General features: G+C 38.1%; 1 protein-coding gene across 46 annotated transcripts in view; it reads left to right on the forward strand.

The window, feature by feature from the left end:
* The window catches only part of LOC137201792 (uncharacterized), a 164738-nt gene that overhangs the window by 68219 nt on the left and 77273 nt on the right, over positions 1–19246 (forward strand). For 34 of the 46 annotated variants that reach the window (XR_010932361.1, XR_010932349.1, XR_010932346.1 and 31 more), the window contains one exon: positions 719–818. The exons of 5 other annotated variants lie outside the window; for them this stretch is intronic. Coding sequence is in view for 18 of the 41 variants with exons in the window: in XM_067696147.1 (XP_067552248.1) it covers positions 719–818 (100 nt within the window). In the remaining 23 variants the exon portion in view is untranslated. 7 more of the 46 variants (XR_010932359.1, XR_010932358.1, XR_010932351.1 and 4 more) reach the window with 4 other exon arrangements.

The following is a 19246-nucleotide window of genomic DNA, read 5'->3' on the forward strand; positions in this document are numbered from 1 at the left end:
ATGGCAAATGGGAAAGAAGTAAATGATTCAGAATATCTTGGTCGTTCCTGGGAGAGAGTGCTCTGACAAAGCAAACGGTTTACCTGAATGTCTTAAGCAAACTGACCTTGGCTGATTTCCTGTGCTTACAGAAAAGAACTGCTGTAGCTTCAGCTGGAAACCCTAAGCCAGTGGCTCAGTGGTGGTTTTTTTGACGTGCCTGCGTCACAGGTATAAACAATCTGCGATGTTGAGCTAAACATACCTAAACTGCTGAGGATCTTTCAGGTTAATTTAAACCAACAGGGAATGATCCTGACTGGCAACAATAGAAGATTCTCTCCCAGCAGGAAGTGCATGGGGGCATCCCTTCTAGATCAGACATGCTTCAGAGACTGCTTCTGGAAGCGGTCGTCTTAATTGAATGTTTGTGTCTGAATGTTTGTTGCTCACAGATGTTTCTCACCAATACTGTTGAGCCTTTTGGTGGTTTCTAAAAGAGGCTATGTTAATCTCAGAACAAGGAGATACAACATATATGACGTGTAATCACACTATAATGATAAAAATAGACACATGCCATCATTGTTGTCATGGGCATTATCAACCACACAGCACAATCACTGTAACTTATTGGGCACCTGTTATGTAGACAACATGTCTCTTGTCCATGGATTAGTGTAGTTAATCCTCACAAAGCTCTTAAGAAGTAAGTACCAATAATATCCCCATTTTACAGATGAAGACACTGAGGAAGAGAAAAGTTAAGAATTTGCCTATGATCAGTTATCCATCTGTTCAGCCAGTGCACAAATTACACTGCCCAACTCCAAGATCAGGTGAGTACAATGGCCTGAACACCATGCTTTACTGCTTCCCACATATTTAGGAGCTAAAAGAAATCAAGTAGTGGACCTTAAAGAAAATCTTCCTCTACCTTCGTTCAACTCTTTTCGCTTTCATTGTGGTGGAGTCTGTGAGAGACTTAATGTATCATGTAGAATTATCAAGTTAAATGACTGCATTTTTCCCCTTAATTGACCATTTTGAATTGAATTGCTTGGATTTATCAGATTTTTTGTAATGCAGTGTGGTCTACAATAGCTATTACCAGCCTCTTTCCCACCATCACTACACCTGAAAGATAAAGTTCACACATATGACATTCTATCATGTGCTTATCCAGAATTAATGCACAAAGCTGCATAAGTAAAAATCTGTGGTTTATGCACAGTTTCTTCCAGGCCAGCTGCTGTGTCTCCCAGTCACCCTAGGGTCTGCAGTTAAGGACCTGCAAGTCTAGAGAAACTGAGAGAGACGTGTTGGCTTGGCCAATAGATCTTGAGCACCTATAAAGTGCAAGGAGCTGCTGGATCACTGTGGTGGACTTGTCGGGGATTTAAAAATAATAAGACAGCCTAGGAGACAGGCTTTGACACCACTGACAAAAATACACTTCAATTACCAGGCAGTGAGAAAAGGAGGGACGTGGGTAGAGGAACATGTCAGCAGGGTGTGCTGCGTGTGGCCCATCTTCAAGTCTCAGTTGAATCCTACTGTTCAAATGTGGGCCACTTGTGGGAAATTCTGTACCATGAGGGTTTTGCTTAATGTTTAAAAAGTCTTACAAAAAGATGAATAGGAGACATAGCAGGTGGCAAATCAGAAAGTTGTGTCTTGTAAACAGGGGGAGGTCAATCCAACCTCCAAATCCCAAAATATATCAATATCCCATAATAGAGAATCACTATCAGGGAACTTGCTGTTTGTTTATTAGTGGCAGCATGGCATAAAATCAGGATAATTCAGCGTTTAAAATCCCTACTTTGTTTGAATTTATAACTAGTATAAATACTTCTGAGATTATATACATTTAAATTTTTTCTGCAACAAGTTAGACAGGATCACAAATTCACATGATGCTCAAAAGAACACTCAGAAATATTTAATGAAAACCTTCATTCTAGTGATGAGGAAACTCTAGCTCAGATAAGAAGCAAAAAACCATACTCAAGCAAACAAATCTGTAAAAGAGTTGTAATCAGAAATATCCAGTTGTCCTACCTCCTAATTTTGTGATCCATCTGCTTCACCATCAGTCAAAAAATCTGATTCTTCGAAGAAAGAACTTCGGCTTGGCTTTAGAGAGTAAGATTAAAAAAAAAAAGAAAAAACCAAACACTTAGGCAAAGGAACAAACAGCCAAAATTAAGTAAATCTGGGATTTTTTTTAAACCAGCGTTGTCTGCATTGTTATTTTGGGCTCAGAGCGATAGCTTGATGCCAAATTTAAATGGAAAGCATTATCTACTCCATATTTATAAATCTTTAGATTCTGCATGTGTCATGAAAAATGTAAGTAAATTTTATAATAGTAAGGTGTGTGGGATTAATTTGTATTCTATGTTGAAAAGCTCCAGGGTAGGCAATTAATTCATGAAACACCAGCGATTGCTGCCTTAAGGGCTACATTGCTAGATAAAATTACAGACCTCAAATCTTATTATTACACTGGTATCTATTTTTTGTGTGGTCTAGGGAATATATCATCTTAAATTGAATATTTACCTAATCAGTAGGCTAAGGGTATCTTCTGGGTTCTGCCCCCTTCGACTCTAGAACACATTGTCTAGTTGTGAATATTAATATGCTGCTTATATAGGTAGGTACTACTGCTTACTGTTTTCACTTCATGGCACACTTATTAAATGATACTTGTATGCTATACTAGAATAAACTAGAGGGGATCTAAATGGAGCTTGGTAAAAATTGTATAGCCTTTATATTAAACAATGATAAAGTAAAACAACTAATGTAAATAAAAATTTAAAATAACAAGCCATAATAAAGTATAAAGTATTGGGAAAGATATCAAATACTTAATTTACATAATTTTCAAGTAATGCTTTTCAGGATTTTTACTGAGAAACTTGTAGTTGCTTCCACAAACATAAGTGTTTTTTGGTTTTTTTGTTTGTTTTGTTTTGTTTACCAGATCTTACTCTTGAAGTTGTGACTGTAATTCTAATCAATGTTTTAATAACATCTCTCTATTTTTGATCGTCACATTAGACAAGAAAATTTTAATCATTTTTACGATCAAAAATTTTCAAGCCAGTGTTTTTCAAAGAATCTAGTTTCTTCTTTCTTTGGCACACAAAAACTCATTGCAGTATCATCTGATGATGTGTATGAGACTGATTTCGTTCCAAGTTGGTGGTTGCTTTTGTAAGGTATGTCCCAATAATGATGGTAGAAGGCACAGACTGTGGTAGAGCCTTCACATCCACTAGGCGGTCATATCGTCTTTACATGAAGACAGAGATGGGCGGGTAACCACCTAAACCCACGCTGACAAGGTCTCCTGGGACTCCCGCCCCTGATCTGCTGTATCTTTGCTCTGGATCATTAGTTCTTGTAGCAATCCTAGCAATCTCTTGTTCACCATCAGCACTGGCATACTCGCCGCTGGCTGTTGCACAAGCTGATGCCCACTGGTTGAATGGCGAGAGAACTTTGATGGACCCATGGGTGTGGCGTTTCTCACTGTGTCTGCCATCCGAGACCACTTTTGACCTTTTGTCTGACTCTCTCTCTCTCGGGTAACCTTCCTGGGAGACCCTAGAGAGGCTATTTGTGGCTGAATGTGAATAGTTGCAGGGTTCTGGGTAACCCAGGCTGTACCAGGCAGCCCCAAGGGTTGAGGGGATCATTATCTCATGTCCCACTTACAAACATTAGATTCAGAACTGTATACCTAAGCAGACTGCTTGGTACCCTCTGATTCAGGTATGTGACTTAAAACAGCCTTGAAGAACTTTGAAAGTCATATAAAAAATGGCAAACTTCTCTATTTTACCCTTTCTTTACCTAGACTAAACCTGCAGCCTCACAGGAGCTGAGAACATATTTATTCTTTATCTTTTACTTAAGACACTCAGCAGGAAGGTAACACACTTTGAATGAAAAAGGACAATTCAAGTTAGGTTGGTGCTTTGCCTAAGCCAGAAAGGTTTAGGGAGAGAAATTGAGGATGAAGAACAAAAGAGACAAGCTTTTTTCTTTTCTTTTTTTTAACCTCTCATGGTTTGACTTAATTCTATTATTTGAATGATTTGGAATTGATTTGGACACACCCACATTTAAATATAAGTTCCAAAATGCATTCTAAAGTCAAATGGAAAGTAATTTGTGTGGTCTTGTTATGAAAATAATTGTTTTATTCTCTGTATACTCCAGTCTCTTCACTCATTTATTCATACTTGTATTCATCTATTTACACATCATTCATATATTCACAAAATATTTGTTACTGTGGATACTATACCTGGTATTGATCTAGGTGCTGAGCTGGAAAGGTGAAAAAGTCATTATCATTACCTTGGAGGGTCTCCCAGTCTTGAGGGGAGTCATAGAGGTTAACACATAATTATTGTACAGTTGGACAAGTATCATCATAGTCTTATGAACAGAATATCAGGAGAAAAATATTTTATTTAGTCTTATTATGTATTTGAGTATTCACCTGCCCAAGATGGAACTCTATCTAATAGAGTTTCTGCTTTTAAGGACATAATCCAACATGATATTTTTTATTTGCTGAGATCTTTTCTCCATGAAGTGAATTAGGAGCCCAGGCTTCTTCTGTGTCCTGACTCTATTTCCTAGGGCCTCAAAGCCTTTGGAATGTAGTTGGAAGACAGAGGAGAAAAGGGTGTAGAGGCTCTGCTCTTAATCACTCCATCCCAGAAGTGACATTCATTACCTTTGCTCACATTCCATTGACAGGGTATACATGCAGGAGGTGGTGGGTCCTGCAGCCCTGGCAAGTTAACGTCTAGCAATAGTTTTACACAGACGAAGGCTAGGAGCTCTTTGCTGAATTGCTCACATTCTCTGGACAAAAAGTAAGGAAGTCTGTGGCTGTTTATCCCCTTCTCAAATATATGCTTCAAAAAAATATATATTTTTTTTTCCATCCCTCTAACTCTAATCATGGGCAGCAATATTTCTTCAATATTTTATCCACTCACACTGTCCAGGGAGGTTTCTTCGGCACAACAAGCAAGGCACACTGGGTTTATTTTTATAGCACATTTCCCACAGTTGTATCAGATAAAATGCTTTACATCTCACCAGGTGACTGCTGAATAATCTCACAACTGTGGCTTCCATGTGAAAGGCAGAGATGATTAGCTTCCAAGGTGTTTGTGGGCCAGAATTGCTCTGCTTCCCTTAACTAGGTAGGTTAGCACCTGTTCGAGTTCTTTGAGCTTTGTATACTGTTCCCTTGGTTCACAGGAAGAAATCATAGACTTAATAGTCTGGTTGTGAGGATTAAATGAGATATTTTATATAAATTGCTAAGCTTGGCTTTAGGCACATATAGAAAGCAATCCATAATTGAGGCTCTTGTCATTGCTAATTAAGGATAGGATATTAAGCGAAAATGGAAGTGTCCTTTTTGTGGAGGAGGATGATATACTGAAACATTTAAACGTATTATTTCCTGTAACTAATTTCTAATGAGATTTCAATGTGTGCTTGCTGTCTGATTCCCCAAGAGAATGGATTTTCTCCCTCACTTTATCACATAGATATTGCCTGAATAAGGTCCTAATACCTGTAACTGAATTCACTTTTAGGATTGCACTATCCTTTAAGAGGCAGCAAAATACATTAATAAAGAGTGTTAGTTCTAAACTCAGATTTCAAGTTCTAGCTGGGTTACTTATCAGCTGTGTGACCTTGATCAACCTGTTTCTGAATCTGTGAATGTTAGCCAGTGATATTCCTTTCTAGGGACATTATGCTGGGAATGAGATGATTTATATAAAACACTTAGCAGAGAAGATGGCATAGAGCAAGTACCTAATACATGTTACTTTAATCATGATGATTACACAGACTATTGGGATTGGGGTCAGATGACCTGAGTTTATATCTGTGTTCTGTTGCTTTTAATCTTACTGAGCCTCGGTCTCCTCATCCATAAAATTGGGCTAATAATATTCTCTTCACACAGTTGTTATGGTGATTTTAACGTATGTGAAAGTTCATAGAATATTGCCTAGAACCTGTAAAATATTAAATACGTGTTAAAATTATTTTCTTTTATTTGCGGTATCTGTGGCCCTAGGCAAGTTGATCTGCCTCTCATATTGGTTATGCCTCCTACTTGGCCTGTTATAGTTAACATCAAAAAAAAAAAAACAGGGTTTCCCTGGTGGCGCAGTGGTTGAGAGTCCGCCTGCCGATGCAGGGGACATGGGTTCGTGCCCCGGTCCGGGAAGATCCCACATGCCGTGGAGCGGCTGGGCCCGTGAGCCATGGCCGCTGAGCCTGTGCGTCCGGAGCCTGTGCTCCGCAATGGGAGAGGCCACGACAGTGAGAGGCCCGCGTAACGCAAAAAAAAAAAAAAAAAAACCAAGAAAACAAACCCTCAAGCAACTCTAAAAATAATACTATATCTAACATTATTATTTAAGAAGAGGATGGCATTCTGTTCCTGAAGGATTTGGCCATTGGAATTGTGGAGGAAGACCATCTTGGGATTTGTGTGGTGACATTTCTTAAATGCATGGTATAGCATGGGTTGCTTTCATCACACAGTAGGGAAATACTAATATCTATAATTTTATAATCCCTAACCCAGATTAACTTTAAAGCCATTAGTAAAGACGAATTCCGTTTTGATATTTAGTACCCTGCTAGAGTATCTCTCACTACAGAAGTTTAAAATAAGCATTAAAATCCAGAAACAGATAAAACTAGCCTGTGCTGTGGAACACCATATTCGCAGGCAGTCCAATCTGAGGTCCACAGTCAAAAAAGATTTTAATCTATGAAACTATGTGTAGTACAGTGGGTGTTGATGGGAGACAATGAGAAATTGACGCCTTTTTACCCTCCCTCTGTCCTGAGGTGGTTTCTATTTCAGGTTCGATCATTACACCATTATAGAGAAGCCCTGCCTATGCTAATATTTTTCTTAGACTTTGAACAAACTCAGACACCATAAGATTTTTTTTTTTTTTTTAACAAGGAGGGAAACCTGAGAGCTTTCTGTGGTATCTCTCTTGTACTCCTCCTGTTCTCCTATGTGGATGCCCTTCTCTATCTTATATCACTTCCCCAGTTCAAGAATCCTTCAAGAGTAGCCTCAAAGCCCATCTCTTCTTTGCAAAGTTACTTGTTCCATATTGCTTACATAGATCTCTCTTCTTCCAACCCCCTTGAAACACTGTTCTTATCTTTCAGTTGAGTGTTGAATCACAGAATTTCTATCATATTATTTAAGTATTATTTAAGTAGCGCAGAGAGAGGCTAATCCTTGAAATCAGGAAATAATTATATCTTAAATTATAATTTACAGCTCCGTGGCAGTGAACACAGTGGCTAAATAAATAAAAATTTAATTAAAATGGTATGCAGTGAGGGCCTTACAAAAATGCCGTTAAGAATAACATCGTTTGCATAAAACTGAATATCTAAAAACAGCTAGATAACTATCTAACTTTCCATTTGTATGTATAGATAAAGCACAAGGATTTGCCCATTAGGATTTTATTTCCCATGGTAGGTCATTTCAGATGCTTTAAGTGACCCTACAGGCATCTTTTTAAGTTTACCTTTGGACCCTGGTTTTTCATCTTGGGACTGCCGCCGTGTACAATCCTAAAATGTTCCATAAAGGCTCAATCTTGCCGTTTCCATTTAGTTAAAATTAAACTCTCAGCTACAGGAATATCTCCCAGGACTCAAAGCTTTCCCTTCTCAGTTAAAGCGTCTAACCTGCTAGCTTCCTGAGGGCAGTGAGCTCAGAGTGAAGCTGAATGACAGTGAAACCCCAAAGTGACGTGACATCGCTTCATTCCAGAATGGGTGTTCCCTGACGGCTGCATCTAACATATGCACAAAATCTCCCTCTAGATTTGCACTTCCAACACCATTCCTGAAATGTAAGCATTGTTCTTTGGTGTCTCATAGGTAGCATAAATTAAATGGGATAGTTTTTATATTGTGTTCCACCTCCACGTAGATTTTTCTTTACTGGTTTCTACATGTGTCTCAAGTTAAAGCATTGTTTCCTAACTATCTCAGTCCCTCTCCTGTTTACCCTCCTGTCCCTCACTTGCATGTGAGAGCACCGTAAGCAGACACCTTTCCTAGTATCCACCATTGATCCATCCCCTATTGCCCTGTCCTCGTAGGACCTGATTTGATAGGAAAAGGTGTTCATTCTCAGATATTTACCAGCATGAGTGAGACTACCAGTGCTTCATCCTTTCATTCACTGTGTTAGGTTTGTAAGAGACACATGGAACAAAAGGGGCTTAATCTCTTTTGGCGCCCAGCTGGAAATCCACAGGGAGAGAAGGAGCAAACAGGTATGCTGCTAATTATCAAACAGGTTGTTATGATGGGACATAGAACAGGGAATGAGAGCTCACCTGGTTGGAAGCAGGTGATCAGGGGGTTGACTTTTTAATAACTTTATTGAGGTACAATTTACACACAATACATTGTTCATATTTAAAGTATACTAAATAGTGTGAGTTTTAATATATGCGTAGACCCACAAACCCATCATCCCAATCAAAATACCAAATATGTTATAATTCCCAGTGTTTTCTTGTGCAGCTTTGCAATTCTTTCTTCTCTCTATGCTTTACTCACTATATATTAGTTTACATTTTCTAGAATTTTATAAAAATGGCATTATGCTTTTTTTTTCTTGGTCTGGGTTATTTTACTCAGCATAATGATTTTGAGATTCATTCATGTCGTTGAACGTATCAATAGCTTACTCCATTTATTCACTTACTTATTTATGGCTGAATAGTGTTCCACTACAAGGATATACCACAGTTTAACTTTGCACTCCCTGATGGGCATTTGGGTTGTTTCCAGTCTTGTCTTTTATAACTAAATCTGTTAGGAATATTTGTCTACAAGTCTTTGTGTGGATGATATACTTTCATTTCCTCTTGGTAAAAATTTAGAAGTGGCCTTGCTGGGACATACTATCAGGACTTTTGACTGATGGAACAGCGTAAGAGGTTGGAATACACACAGTAATGGGCACCTTTTGGTCCCTTCCCAGGGGATAAGTATATACTTCAAAGGTACCTCAAATTTGCCAAGTTTTGAGTCTCAGTTCTCGACCTTCTTTTTCAAGTGTGGTCCCTTGTCAGTATTCCTTTGTTCAGTAAATTGTACCACCATCTGTGAAGTTGGGCAACACAAAGTCAGCCTTGACACCTACCTCTCTTTCATTCCCTTTATTCTATTGGTCTTCAAGTCCTACTGTTTTTCCCTCGTGAAAATCCCTACCATTTGTACTGCCCACGCTCTAGTGTGGATCACTGCAGTCTCCCCCCCACCCCGGACCACTGGGCAGCATGCTCACCGTCCCCCATCCCTTGACTTGTACTCTCCATCCATTATCTGTGGTTAACATAAAATGACCTTTGAAACATGATATACTCAGCATAAGCCTGAGTATATCACTTCACAGATTAAACCTTTAAACAGCCCTTCATAATCCTTGGAAAAAAGCCCAAAATCTTTACCATGGTTTACACAGTCTGCATATCCGTGTCCCTGCTTAATGTACGTACTCAGCGTTACAACTCAGTATTATTCTCCGGTTCCATTTTATGTTTCGTCTACAGTGAGCTTTATTCAGGTCATCAACTTTTCCAAGTTCTTTATTACCTCTGGACTTTTACACTTCCAATGTCCCTGCCTTTCTCTTCACTTATTTGTCTGACTCTTACTTAACCAAGTTAAATATCATTTCCCCTAGAAAACTCAGGTCTAGGTAAAATAACTTAAGCCTGATCCTCCACACCAATCTTAAGATATTACAATGGCGAAGATTCTGGTCAGCCTCCCTAATTAAAAGTAGGGCCTAGCTCATCACTTTTGCATTCCTAATACCTAGTACAGCAGCACATCTTGAACATATTAAGTGCTCTAATGCATTTGATCATGAAATAAAAGGCTATGACAGTGATCTAGACTTTATATAACAGATGCCTGACAAATATTTGAAAAGTTGAGATGAATTCAAGAAATGTTTCTCAATAACCAACGTGGATGTCACCAATTTCATACACTAATATCCATGACTTTGCTTATGACAGAGGCCCTCTGGCTCTCATTCAAAATTAATTTTATACTTAGTCTACACAGTCCTAGTAAATTCAGGTATCAAGTTTGTTATACCAGAATATATTAGAAACAGAAAATCCAGTGGTTGAAGAGAAAAATTAATGCAGTTGTGTATAGGCACACACACTGCAGCAAAGAGTGAAGATACTGAAAAACATGGAACTGGAATTCAAAACCTCAGTAGTCTAGGGTCATTTTGTCGAGGGTCATATGATCTGATGCCATCATTTGATTGGAGTGGAGGCAGATTTTGATGTTACTAATTAAGGTGCTGATCTGATGAGGCTACTGATAATCATAGGTACCCTTGATTGTGTTCTGTGTGACAGAAATGGAGCTAAGCTCTCTTTGCATTATCTCATTAAATTCTCATAATGACCCTATAAAATTGGTATTGACTTTATAGAAGAGAAAAGGAAAGTTGAGAGAAGTTAAATATCTTGGCCTTGGCTACCTAGCTTTCAGATATGACTCTAGCCTGCTTAGTCTAAGTAGTCAAGAAAGGATTAAATTATGTTCTTTTACCGTATTTAAAGAAACAACAAATTGTAAAAGAAGTTCATTGAAAACAGATTTTTTTCTTTAAATTTTGGATTCTCCAGGGGGATGTTTGAGTTATCTAAAATAATAAGGTAGGAACATTTATTTCCCAATCATGCCAAATAAATGAAGTTTTCCTGTAAATGCTTTCCCATGATTAATTACACTTCATGATTATCTGTAAAATTACGAAAAGACTCTAGCGAACAGTGCTTCCTGAAAAGTGGCAATAGCATGATGCTAATACTAGACAATGTATTACGCTATACGGGCTCATTAAGGGGCCTGGTTTTCATCTTTAATTGCAAAGAACATATATCCCTGATGTGAGTTTGTAGTCATTTTAATAAGAAGTACCAGAAGTGTGAATAGAATCTATCACCAGATCCACTTAGAACCCATTTATCTTTATGACTATATGTGTTATGGATCATCAGCCCAGGATCATACAGACCCCCATCAACACTCATCTTCCTTATGGCAAGTGTAAAATGCAGTGTCTCTACTGGGAGATGAAATTTTTTTCCACACTTGTGAGTGATAGACTCCTATGTTCCTAAACATATTTTACCTCAACTAATTAATTCCAGCGCTGCATTAGGTAAACCTCTACTCCCCAGCTCTGTCTTTTAAGGAGTGCTCACCACCAGGTAATGACTCAGGGACAGCCCACCCCCAATCAATTCCTCCTCTCTCCCCAACTTCTTCACATTGTCTGATTCCCGACCTCCACTGTTTTTGATATATTTTACTCTCTTGGATTTAATAAATCACCACCCCCCCCCCCAAATTCTGTTGTCCAAGTCGATATAGACTTCCCCTTCCCTAGCCAGAACCCCACCTCCATTTAGCATTTTGAAAGCCCACCAGTATGGTGTATAACCAGTACTCCCCACCAGTGCAGTCAGCGTGTCTCCATATCTCTGTTTTCACCACTTACCTTCCCCCAGAAGACCAGCAGGATTAATCTCATCATGCTTTTATTCCCATTTTACTCTGTAACTACCAAAAGTCCAAGCATTCAAGATATTTAAATACTAATTTTTATCCCCATAACCTCTTACATCTCTTGATCTGATCTAATCTCCCGTCTCTTTCCAATCCCTCACTCCCCAAATAGTTTCTGTGTATCCTTTAGAATATATAGTCTGTCATTACCAAAATTCCCAATCTTCAGTATTTTCCTTTAATGTTTCCTTTATCTTCTGACTTGAATAAAAAACTGATTTCCAGCCTTCCCTGGTGGCGCAGTGATTGAGAGTCCGCCTGCCGATGCAGGGGACACGGGTTCGTGCCCTGGTCCGGGAAGATCCCACATGCCGCAGAGCGGCTGGGCCCGTGAGCCATGGCCGCTGAGCCTGCGCATCCGGAGCCTGTGCTCCGCAACGGGAGAGGCCACAACAGTGAGAGGCCCGCGTACCGCAAAAAAAAAAAAAAAAAAGACTTCCCCTGATGACACAGCTTTCCTTACTGTCTCCTCAGAGAAGGACAACTCTCTGTTGTAGAGCTTAGAGACTAGATTGTCATTCTCTTCCCCCCCACAGTGCTGCTTCTAAGACATTTCTCCTAATTAAAAAAAAACAAAAACAAAACAACAACAAAAAAACCAAAGCCTCAGCTTGTATGAAGTATGTGCCAACAAACTGTACTATCCTGGCTGTCATAATCATCTATTAAATCTCATTCATTTCTCCTCATTTCCTGAATGTTTTTGCTTGCAGCCTCCTATTTTTCTGTCACTATTCTTGTCATTATTTTTGGAGATTTGAAAAGTCCCATAGCTCATCTGCCCAAATCCCAATTAGGGAAAAAATCTGCTTTATGGTGATAAATCCCTCTTGATCATAATGACTTTTTAAAAATACGTTGCTGGAATCTATTTGCTAATATGAGGTAGAACTTAAGATCTTAAAAGAAATGTGCTTCTAGTTACTTTTGGGTAAATTTTCCATATCTGATTTTTGTATTAGGACTCTTCTAATTTTTTAATACATTGGAAAATAACTGATGTCTTTCTAAGGTGTATATCTTTGATTATATTTTCTATTTTCATAAAGCTACTTGTATTCTCTACTCAAAACAGGAGTAAATAATGGCTGCACATAACTAATCAATAATCAGCCATTTTGTCCAGATTTTCAAATGTGTTGGTATAAAGCTACCATGGTATTCTTTTGTAATTAAAAAAAAAACCTCTGTTTTATAGCTAGTCCCATCACTATCATATTTGCCAAATATTGCTTATTTTATTGGTCTTTCTAAAGAACAAGCTTTTTGTTTTATTTGTCAAGTTTACTGCTTTTCTTCTCTATTTTTGACTTTTCTCTTGATTAATTTTGTCCTTCCACTCTTTGGGATTTACCTTGTTCTTTTTCTATGTCTACTGTTCATTTCCTGTAGCTTCAAGAGCCATTTTCAACAACTCAACAAGCTCTGCCAGCTGTGTCATGGCCACTTCATCATATGCCATTAAAACTTAATCTCATACACTGGGTGAAGACTCAGCAGTCTTATTTTGCTTTCAAAATTGTTCTATGGCCTTGGATCCTCCTTCTCCTAAATTAGCACTATCATCAGGGAAGATTCTAGTGGGCCTAGAATTCTAGGCTTGCCTTTCCTGCAGTTTCATAATAAAAGAAAAAACATTTCCACCCTGTTTTTGATGTTGATCGAAAATTTAGCAACACTTCTTTGCACTATATTCAAATCCCAAAATATAAGCAAGCCTTCATGCACACAGGCTCACTAAAATGTCATAATTTTAAACTATGTATGACCTTGAACAATGACCTTTCCAAATACTCCACACTCTTCTTAGGTGTTCAGACTTTTTCATTCCTACAACATCTTTTACACATGGTCGATTTGTGTCATAAGTTCTTCCTCACTCCCACTTCTGAGTATATATCCAAAGGAAACATCATCATTATTAGAAGAGATATCTGTACTCCCATGTTCATTGTAGCATTATTCACAAGAGCCAAGGTATGGAAACAACACAAGTGTCCATAGTAGATTAATGGATAAAGGAAATATGGTATATGTGTACACAATGGAATATTATTCAACCTTAAAAAAGAAAATCCTATCATTTAAGTCAACATGGATAAAACTGGAGGACACTATGCTAAGTGAAATAAGACAAAGACAAATAGTGCATGATGTCACTTATATGTGGACTCTAAAAAAGTAATGAAATAAATCAACTCTTCCCTCCCTGGACATTTTCCTCAGCAGAATCTAGCAGCCTCTACTATGAGTCTTATCTTTTTTTTTTTAGTGTTTGTACCAGATCACAACCCCAGGGAACCTATGTATTTACCGATGTATATCTAGATTAAACTTTACCATTGTTCTTTTTCTTTGCAATTCATTCCATCCACTTCTGGCATCAGAACCTCATTTTTCCTTTGGAGAAGTCCTTGTGATTCAGGTAGGCTGTGTGTCTCCTCCCTAGGCTGTGTGACTTGGGGCTGGCTAGACACAGTGTTTTATATATACTCTATATGTCTTAAGTACTTATTTCTCTGTTTTCTATCATTTTCCCTCCACATTTTAGTGTAGTTATTTTTTAATTGACATTTGTAATCCTTTCTTTTGTTTGACTAAAGTACTGTTCAACCGATCTTCTGAGTGCTTAATTTCAGCATTTTTAATTCCAGAAGTTTCTTTTGGTTGCATTTCACAGACAATTTTTGCTTAAATTGTACATGTTGTCCTTTTTTTAATACATTAATCATAATTTTAAATAATAGTTTCATTGAGATATAATTTACTTTCCATATTATTTAAAGTGTACAATTTAATGTGTTATGCATCTACCACCACAATCAATTTTAGAACTTTCATCCACACCCACAAAAGAAAAAGAATCTATTATAGGTCACTCACTCCCCCATTTCTCCAAACCCTAGGCAGCCACTAATATACTTTGTCTCTACAGATTTGTCTAGACTGGACATTGCATACAAATGGAATCATACAATTACTTAGTATGTTTTCAAGGTTCATCCATGTTGTAGCATGCATCAGTACTTGATTTCTTTTTATGGTTGAATAATATTCCATGGTGTAGATATTACTATGTTTCATCTATCCATTCACAGTAAATGGCCATTTGGGGTATTTCCACTTTGGGGCTCTTATGAATAATGCTTCTGTGGTTGGATTTACGTGCAAGTTTTGTATGCAGGTCTAGATTTGTTTTTTAAATTAACAGACTATTTCGGAGCCGTTTCTGGTTTACAGAAAAATTAAGCAGAAAGGACAGAGTTCTCATACCTCCTTACCTCTCTACCCAGTTTCCCCTATTATTAATATCTTACATTAGCGTAATACATTTGTTATAGTTAATGAACCAATATTGACACATTATTACTAACGTCCGTGGTTTACTTTAGACTTCACTCTTTGTTTTGTACATTATATGATTTTTGACAAATGTGCAATAGCCTGTATCCACCATTACAGAACCATACACAGGAGTTTCTCTGCCTTTAAAATTCCGGGCTTCACCCATCCTTTTCTCCCTCCCCACAACCTCTGGCAACCACTGTTCTTTTGACTGTCTCCACACTTTTGCCTTTTCCTAAATTTCATATAGCTGCAATCATATAATATGCATGTAGCCTTTGCAGATTGGCTTTTTTTTCACTTAGCAATATGCATTTAAGCTTCTTCCATGTCTTTTCATGGCTACATAGCCTTTTCTCTTTATTGCTGAACGCTATTCCTTTGTACCGATATACCATAGTTCGTTTATCCATTCACCTATTGAAAAACATCTTGGTTGATTTCAAGTTTTGGCAATTATGAAAGAGGCTGTTATAAACATCCACGTGCAGGTTTTTATGTGGATGTAACTTTTCAGTTCCTATGGGTAAATACCAAATAGCATGATTACTAGATCACTGTATGGTAAAAGTATGTTTAGTTTTGTAAGAAATTGCCAAGTATCCTCTTAGCAACAAATGAGAGTTCCAGTTGTTCTGCATCGTCAGCCACTTTGGTATTTCAGTATTTGGATTTTAGACATTTGAATAGATGTGTAGTGGTATCTCATTATTGTTCTAATTTAAAATTCCCTGATGACGTGGAATGTGTAGCATCTTTTCATATGCTTATTTGCCGTGTGTCTGTTTTCTTTGTTTAATCATAGTTGTTTTGTTTTTTAACCAAGGCCTACTAACTCTTGTCCTCCTGTGTCTATTTATATTTTCTTTTTTCCTTCTTTCTTTCTTTTTTTTTTTTTATCTTTTGATCATTTAGTCTTTTTCCTGGTATGTCCAATTATTTTTATATTAAAATTGGGCTTAACTTATTTTAGGAAACTATAAAGATACCTCCACATTCAGGATGTTGTTATCGTTCTCTTGAAAAGATTTCCTTTTGCCCATGGCAGACAGTTACTATAGGGACTGGAAATCTTAGTCCATTCTCAGTTTGAGCTCATTCAAAGCCGTTTTTCACTCTGTGTGAAGGTTGCTCTATTTCTGTCTTGTCCTTCCTCTAGGGGTGTTGCCCTTTGGGATTACCATGTGAACGTTTAGATTCTCCCTATTCCCAACTACCCTTGTATTTGTTAGGCTTTAAATGTAATGATTCCCCCAGCCCTGTGAGACTAAGGATACGTGTAGCTTGTCATTCCATTAGTTGTTGCCTTTAGCTTGAGCTCTTGCCGTTTGGCTTCTGTGGTTAGAGTCTTTTGAACTCCTTGGCTTTTCAGCTCCTAGGCTGTATGAGTTGAATCAGCAAATGCCCCAAGGAGAAAAGCTGCACCAAATGTCAAGCTTGCGTCTGTGTTTCCCTTCTCTCCAGAACTTGGCCCACATGTCTCGGTGTGTGTCTAACATTCGGATGCTGGCGAAGAGATGTTTTCTTACTTTATCCGGGTTTTCTAAAATTTCTTTAGACTTCACCTGATCTTATGTTATTATTGAAGTATCATCTCAATTATCCCTAGGAAGAAAATTTACAATTTTATGTTTTATTTTTTTATTTTCTATATTACCTCAGTTTCTGTAGAGACCTTTTACCTGATTCTTCAGTCTATTTCCTGTGTTACCAGTAAGATGGAGATAGGTGGAGGCTAAGAATATTGGGGGGGAAATCACTGATGAATGATATGTCTCGCTCTTTTTGCTTTTCCTCTCCTTATTTACTCTGGCAGCCTACATTTGCCCTTCTTGATTTGACCCAGTTGCCCAAATACGCAACCCACTCTGGCAAAGACCTGACTTTACTCTCATAAATGTCTGCATGTTAGGATTAGCTAGATGATGAACACCATGCCAAAGTTTTTTGTGTGACCAGTCAGAATGGCCATCATTAAAAAATCTACAAACAATAAATGCTGGAGAGGGTGTGGAGAAAAGGGAACCCTCTTGCACTGTTGGTGGGAATGTACATTGATACAGCCACTATGGAGTACAGTATGGAGGTTCCCTAAAAAACTAAAAATAAAACTACCATACGACCCAGCAATCCCACTACTGGGCATATACCCTAAAAAAACCATAATTCGAAAAGAGACATGTACCACCATGTTCACTGCAGCACTATTTACAATCGCCAGGACATGGAAGCAACCTAAGTGTCCATCGACAGATGAATGATGAAGAAGATGTGGCACATATATACAATGGAATATTACTCAGCCATAAAAAGAAATGAAATTGAGTTATTTGCAGTGAGGTGGATGGGCCTAGAGACTGTCATACAGAGTGAAATAAGTCAGAAAGAGAAAAACAAATACCGTACGCTATCGCAGATATATGGAATCTAAAAAAAAAAAAAATTGTTCTGAAGAACCTAGGGGCAGGACAGGACTAAAGACGCAGACATAGAGAACGGACTTGAGGACACGGGGAGGGGGAAGGGTAGGCTGGGATGAAGTGACAGAGTGGCTTGGACATATATACACTACCAAATGTAAAATAGATACTAGTGGGAAGCAGCCACATAGCACAGGGAGATCAGCTCCATGCTCTGTGACCACCTAGAGGGGTGGGGTAGGGAGGGTGGGAGGGAGGGAGACGCAAGAGGGAAGAGATATGGGGATATATGTATATGTATAGCTGATTCACTTTGTTATAAGCAGAAACTAACACAGCACTGTAAAGCAATTATACTCCAATAAAGATGTTAAAAAACCAAAAAGTTAGATAGTAAAAAATTCAAAAGAATTGCCCACACTCCTCCAACAGATTCTCTAACATTTAGCAGAACAGAATTCACACTGAATCTGGTTTATGAGTAAAAGACAAGTCAACTTTAAAGTGGTTCACAGATGACAACATTTCTTTTCCATGTGCCTGCTTTGGAGCCATATTTCTGCTGACCACTCAAAACTTTCCTCTTGAGTATTCTGTGATATATTAGAACCAGGAATAAGGGATGTTAGTGCTGGAAGGGTCAGCCAGTGGTCTGGGATTTAATTCACATATCCTTTCTGCACCAGGCTCTTTAAGATCATTGAGTTAGCCTAAGAATTTTGAAGCTGTAGAATTCAAGACAGTGCATTACAATATGCCAATATTACTATTCTCCTGCTCTGACATTCTCCACTGGTGGACAGATGAAGGAGAAGGAAGGGCAGTCACCAGTAACTGAGAGTAAATGAAACTGGAATATTATAATTCAGTATCATTTGAGTGACTGAATTGGCTGGCAGAGTGTTCTGCAGTTAAGGGTGAGGAAAGATTAATTCTGCACATGACACCACTACTGTATTTATACAGGTCTACTGGGACAGTTGTTTACCTTGAATTGTTTTCTTCATTCATTTCAGTCAGACAGTTGTGTTGACTGATTTTCCTTTTTGATGTATGAAATGACTGACTGAATTTACCATTTAATTTCCACTAATGCACTGTAAAAACAATACATTACTTAAATTGGATTGGAAGGTATGAAAATGTTTACCCCAGAACTAGAAAGGCCAGATAAATCATACGAAACATTTGACTGTGAGTGTTAGAAAGCTACTGAGGTAGCCATGACCTAGAAAAGTAAAATAGAGAAAGAAACTCACTGAAGTGAGAACAATATTCTGCACATGCGTTTCTAGCCCAGTCATTTAGAAACTACTGATGAAGAGCAAAAGTCTGAGAAACCAAATGTGGCTCCTAAGAGGTAGAAAAGCCAGTAGGTCTTAGGACAATGTCATAGGACTAAGGAAACCAGAGTTGGAATTGAGAAATAACAAGGCAGCTAGAATTTTAAGGACCAAAATCACAGAGGGAGTACAGATTCAGAGAACGGAGCCGGATTCAGCAACAGTGTTCCCTTGCAGTATTTTCCATGTATAATAGGTAGACAAGACAAGATGCTAAGAAGTCATACAAAAGCTAACTGAAGTCAAAGCAAAGACTTAGTTGGCTCATAATGCTGAAGAGACAAAATTGGGGTTCAGAACCTATGAAAGATTTGTGGCCCAATGGAAAACTAATGATATGCATTAGGACATTGGAAGTCTCTACATATGTGTGTGTGTGTGTGTGTGTGTGTCTGTGTGTCTATGTGTTAGGAAGGTTGATGCAACATCTAC

Source organism: Pseudorca crassidens, chromosome 11 (genome assembly GCF_039906515.1).
Source record: "Pseudorca crassidens isolate mPseCra1 chromosome 11, mPseCra1.hap1, whole genome shotgun sequence".
In the NCBI taxonomy this organism is placed as follows: domain Eukaryota; kingdom Metazoa; phylum Chordata; class Mammalia; order Artiodactyla; family Delphinidae; genus Pseudorca; species Pseudorca crassidens.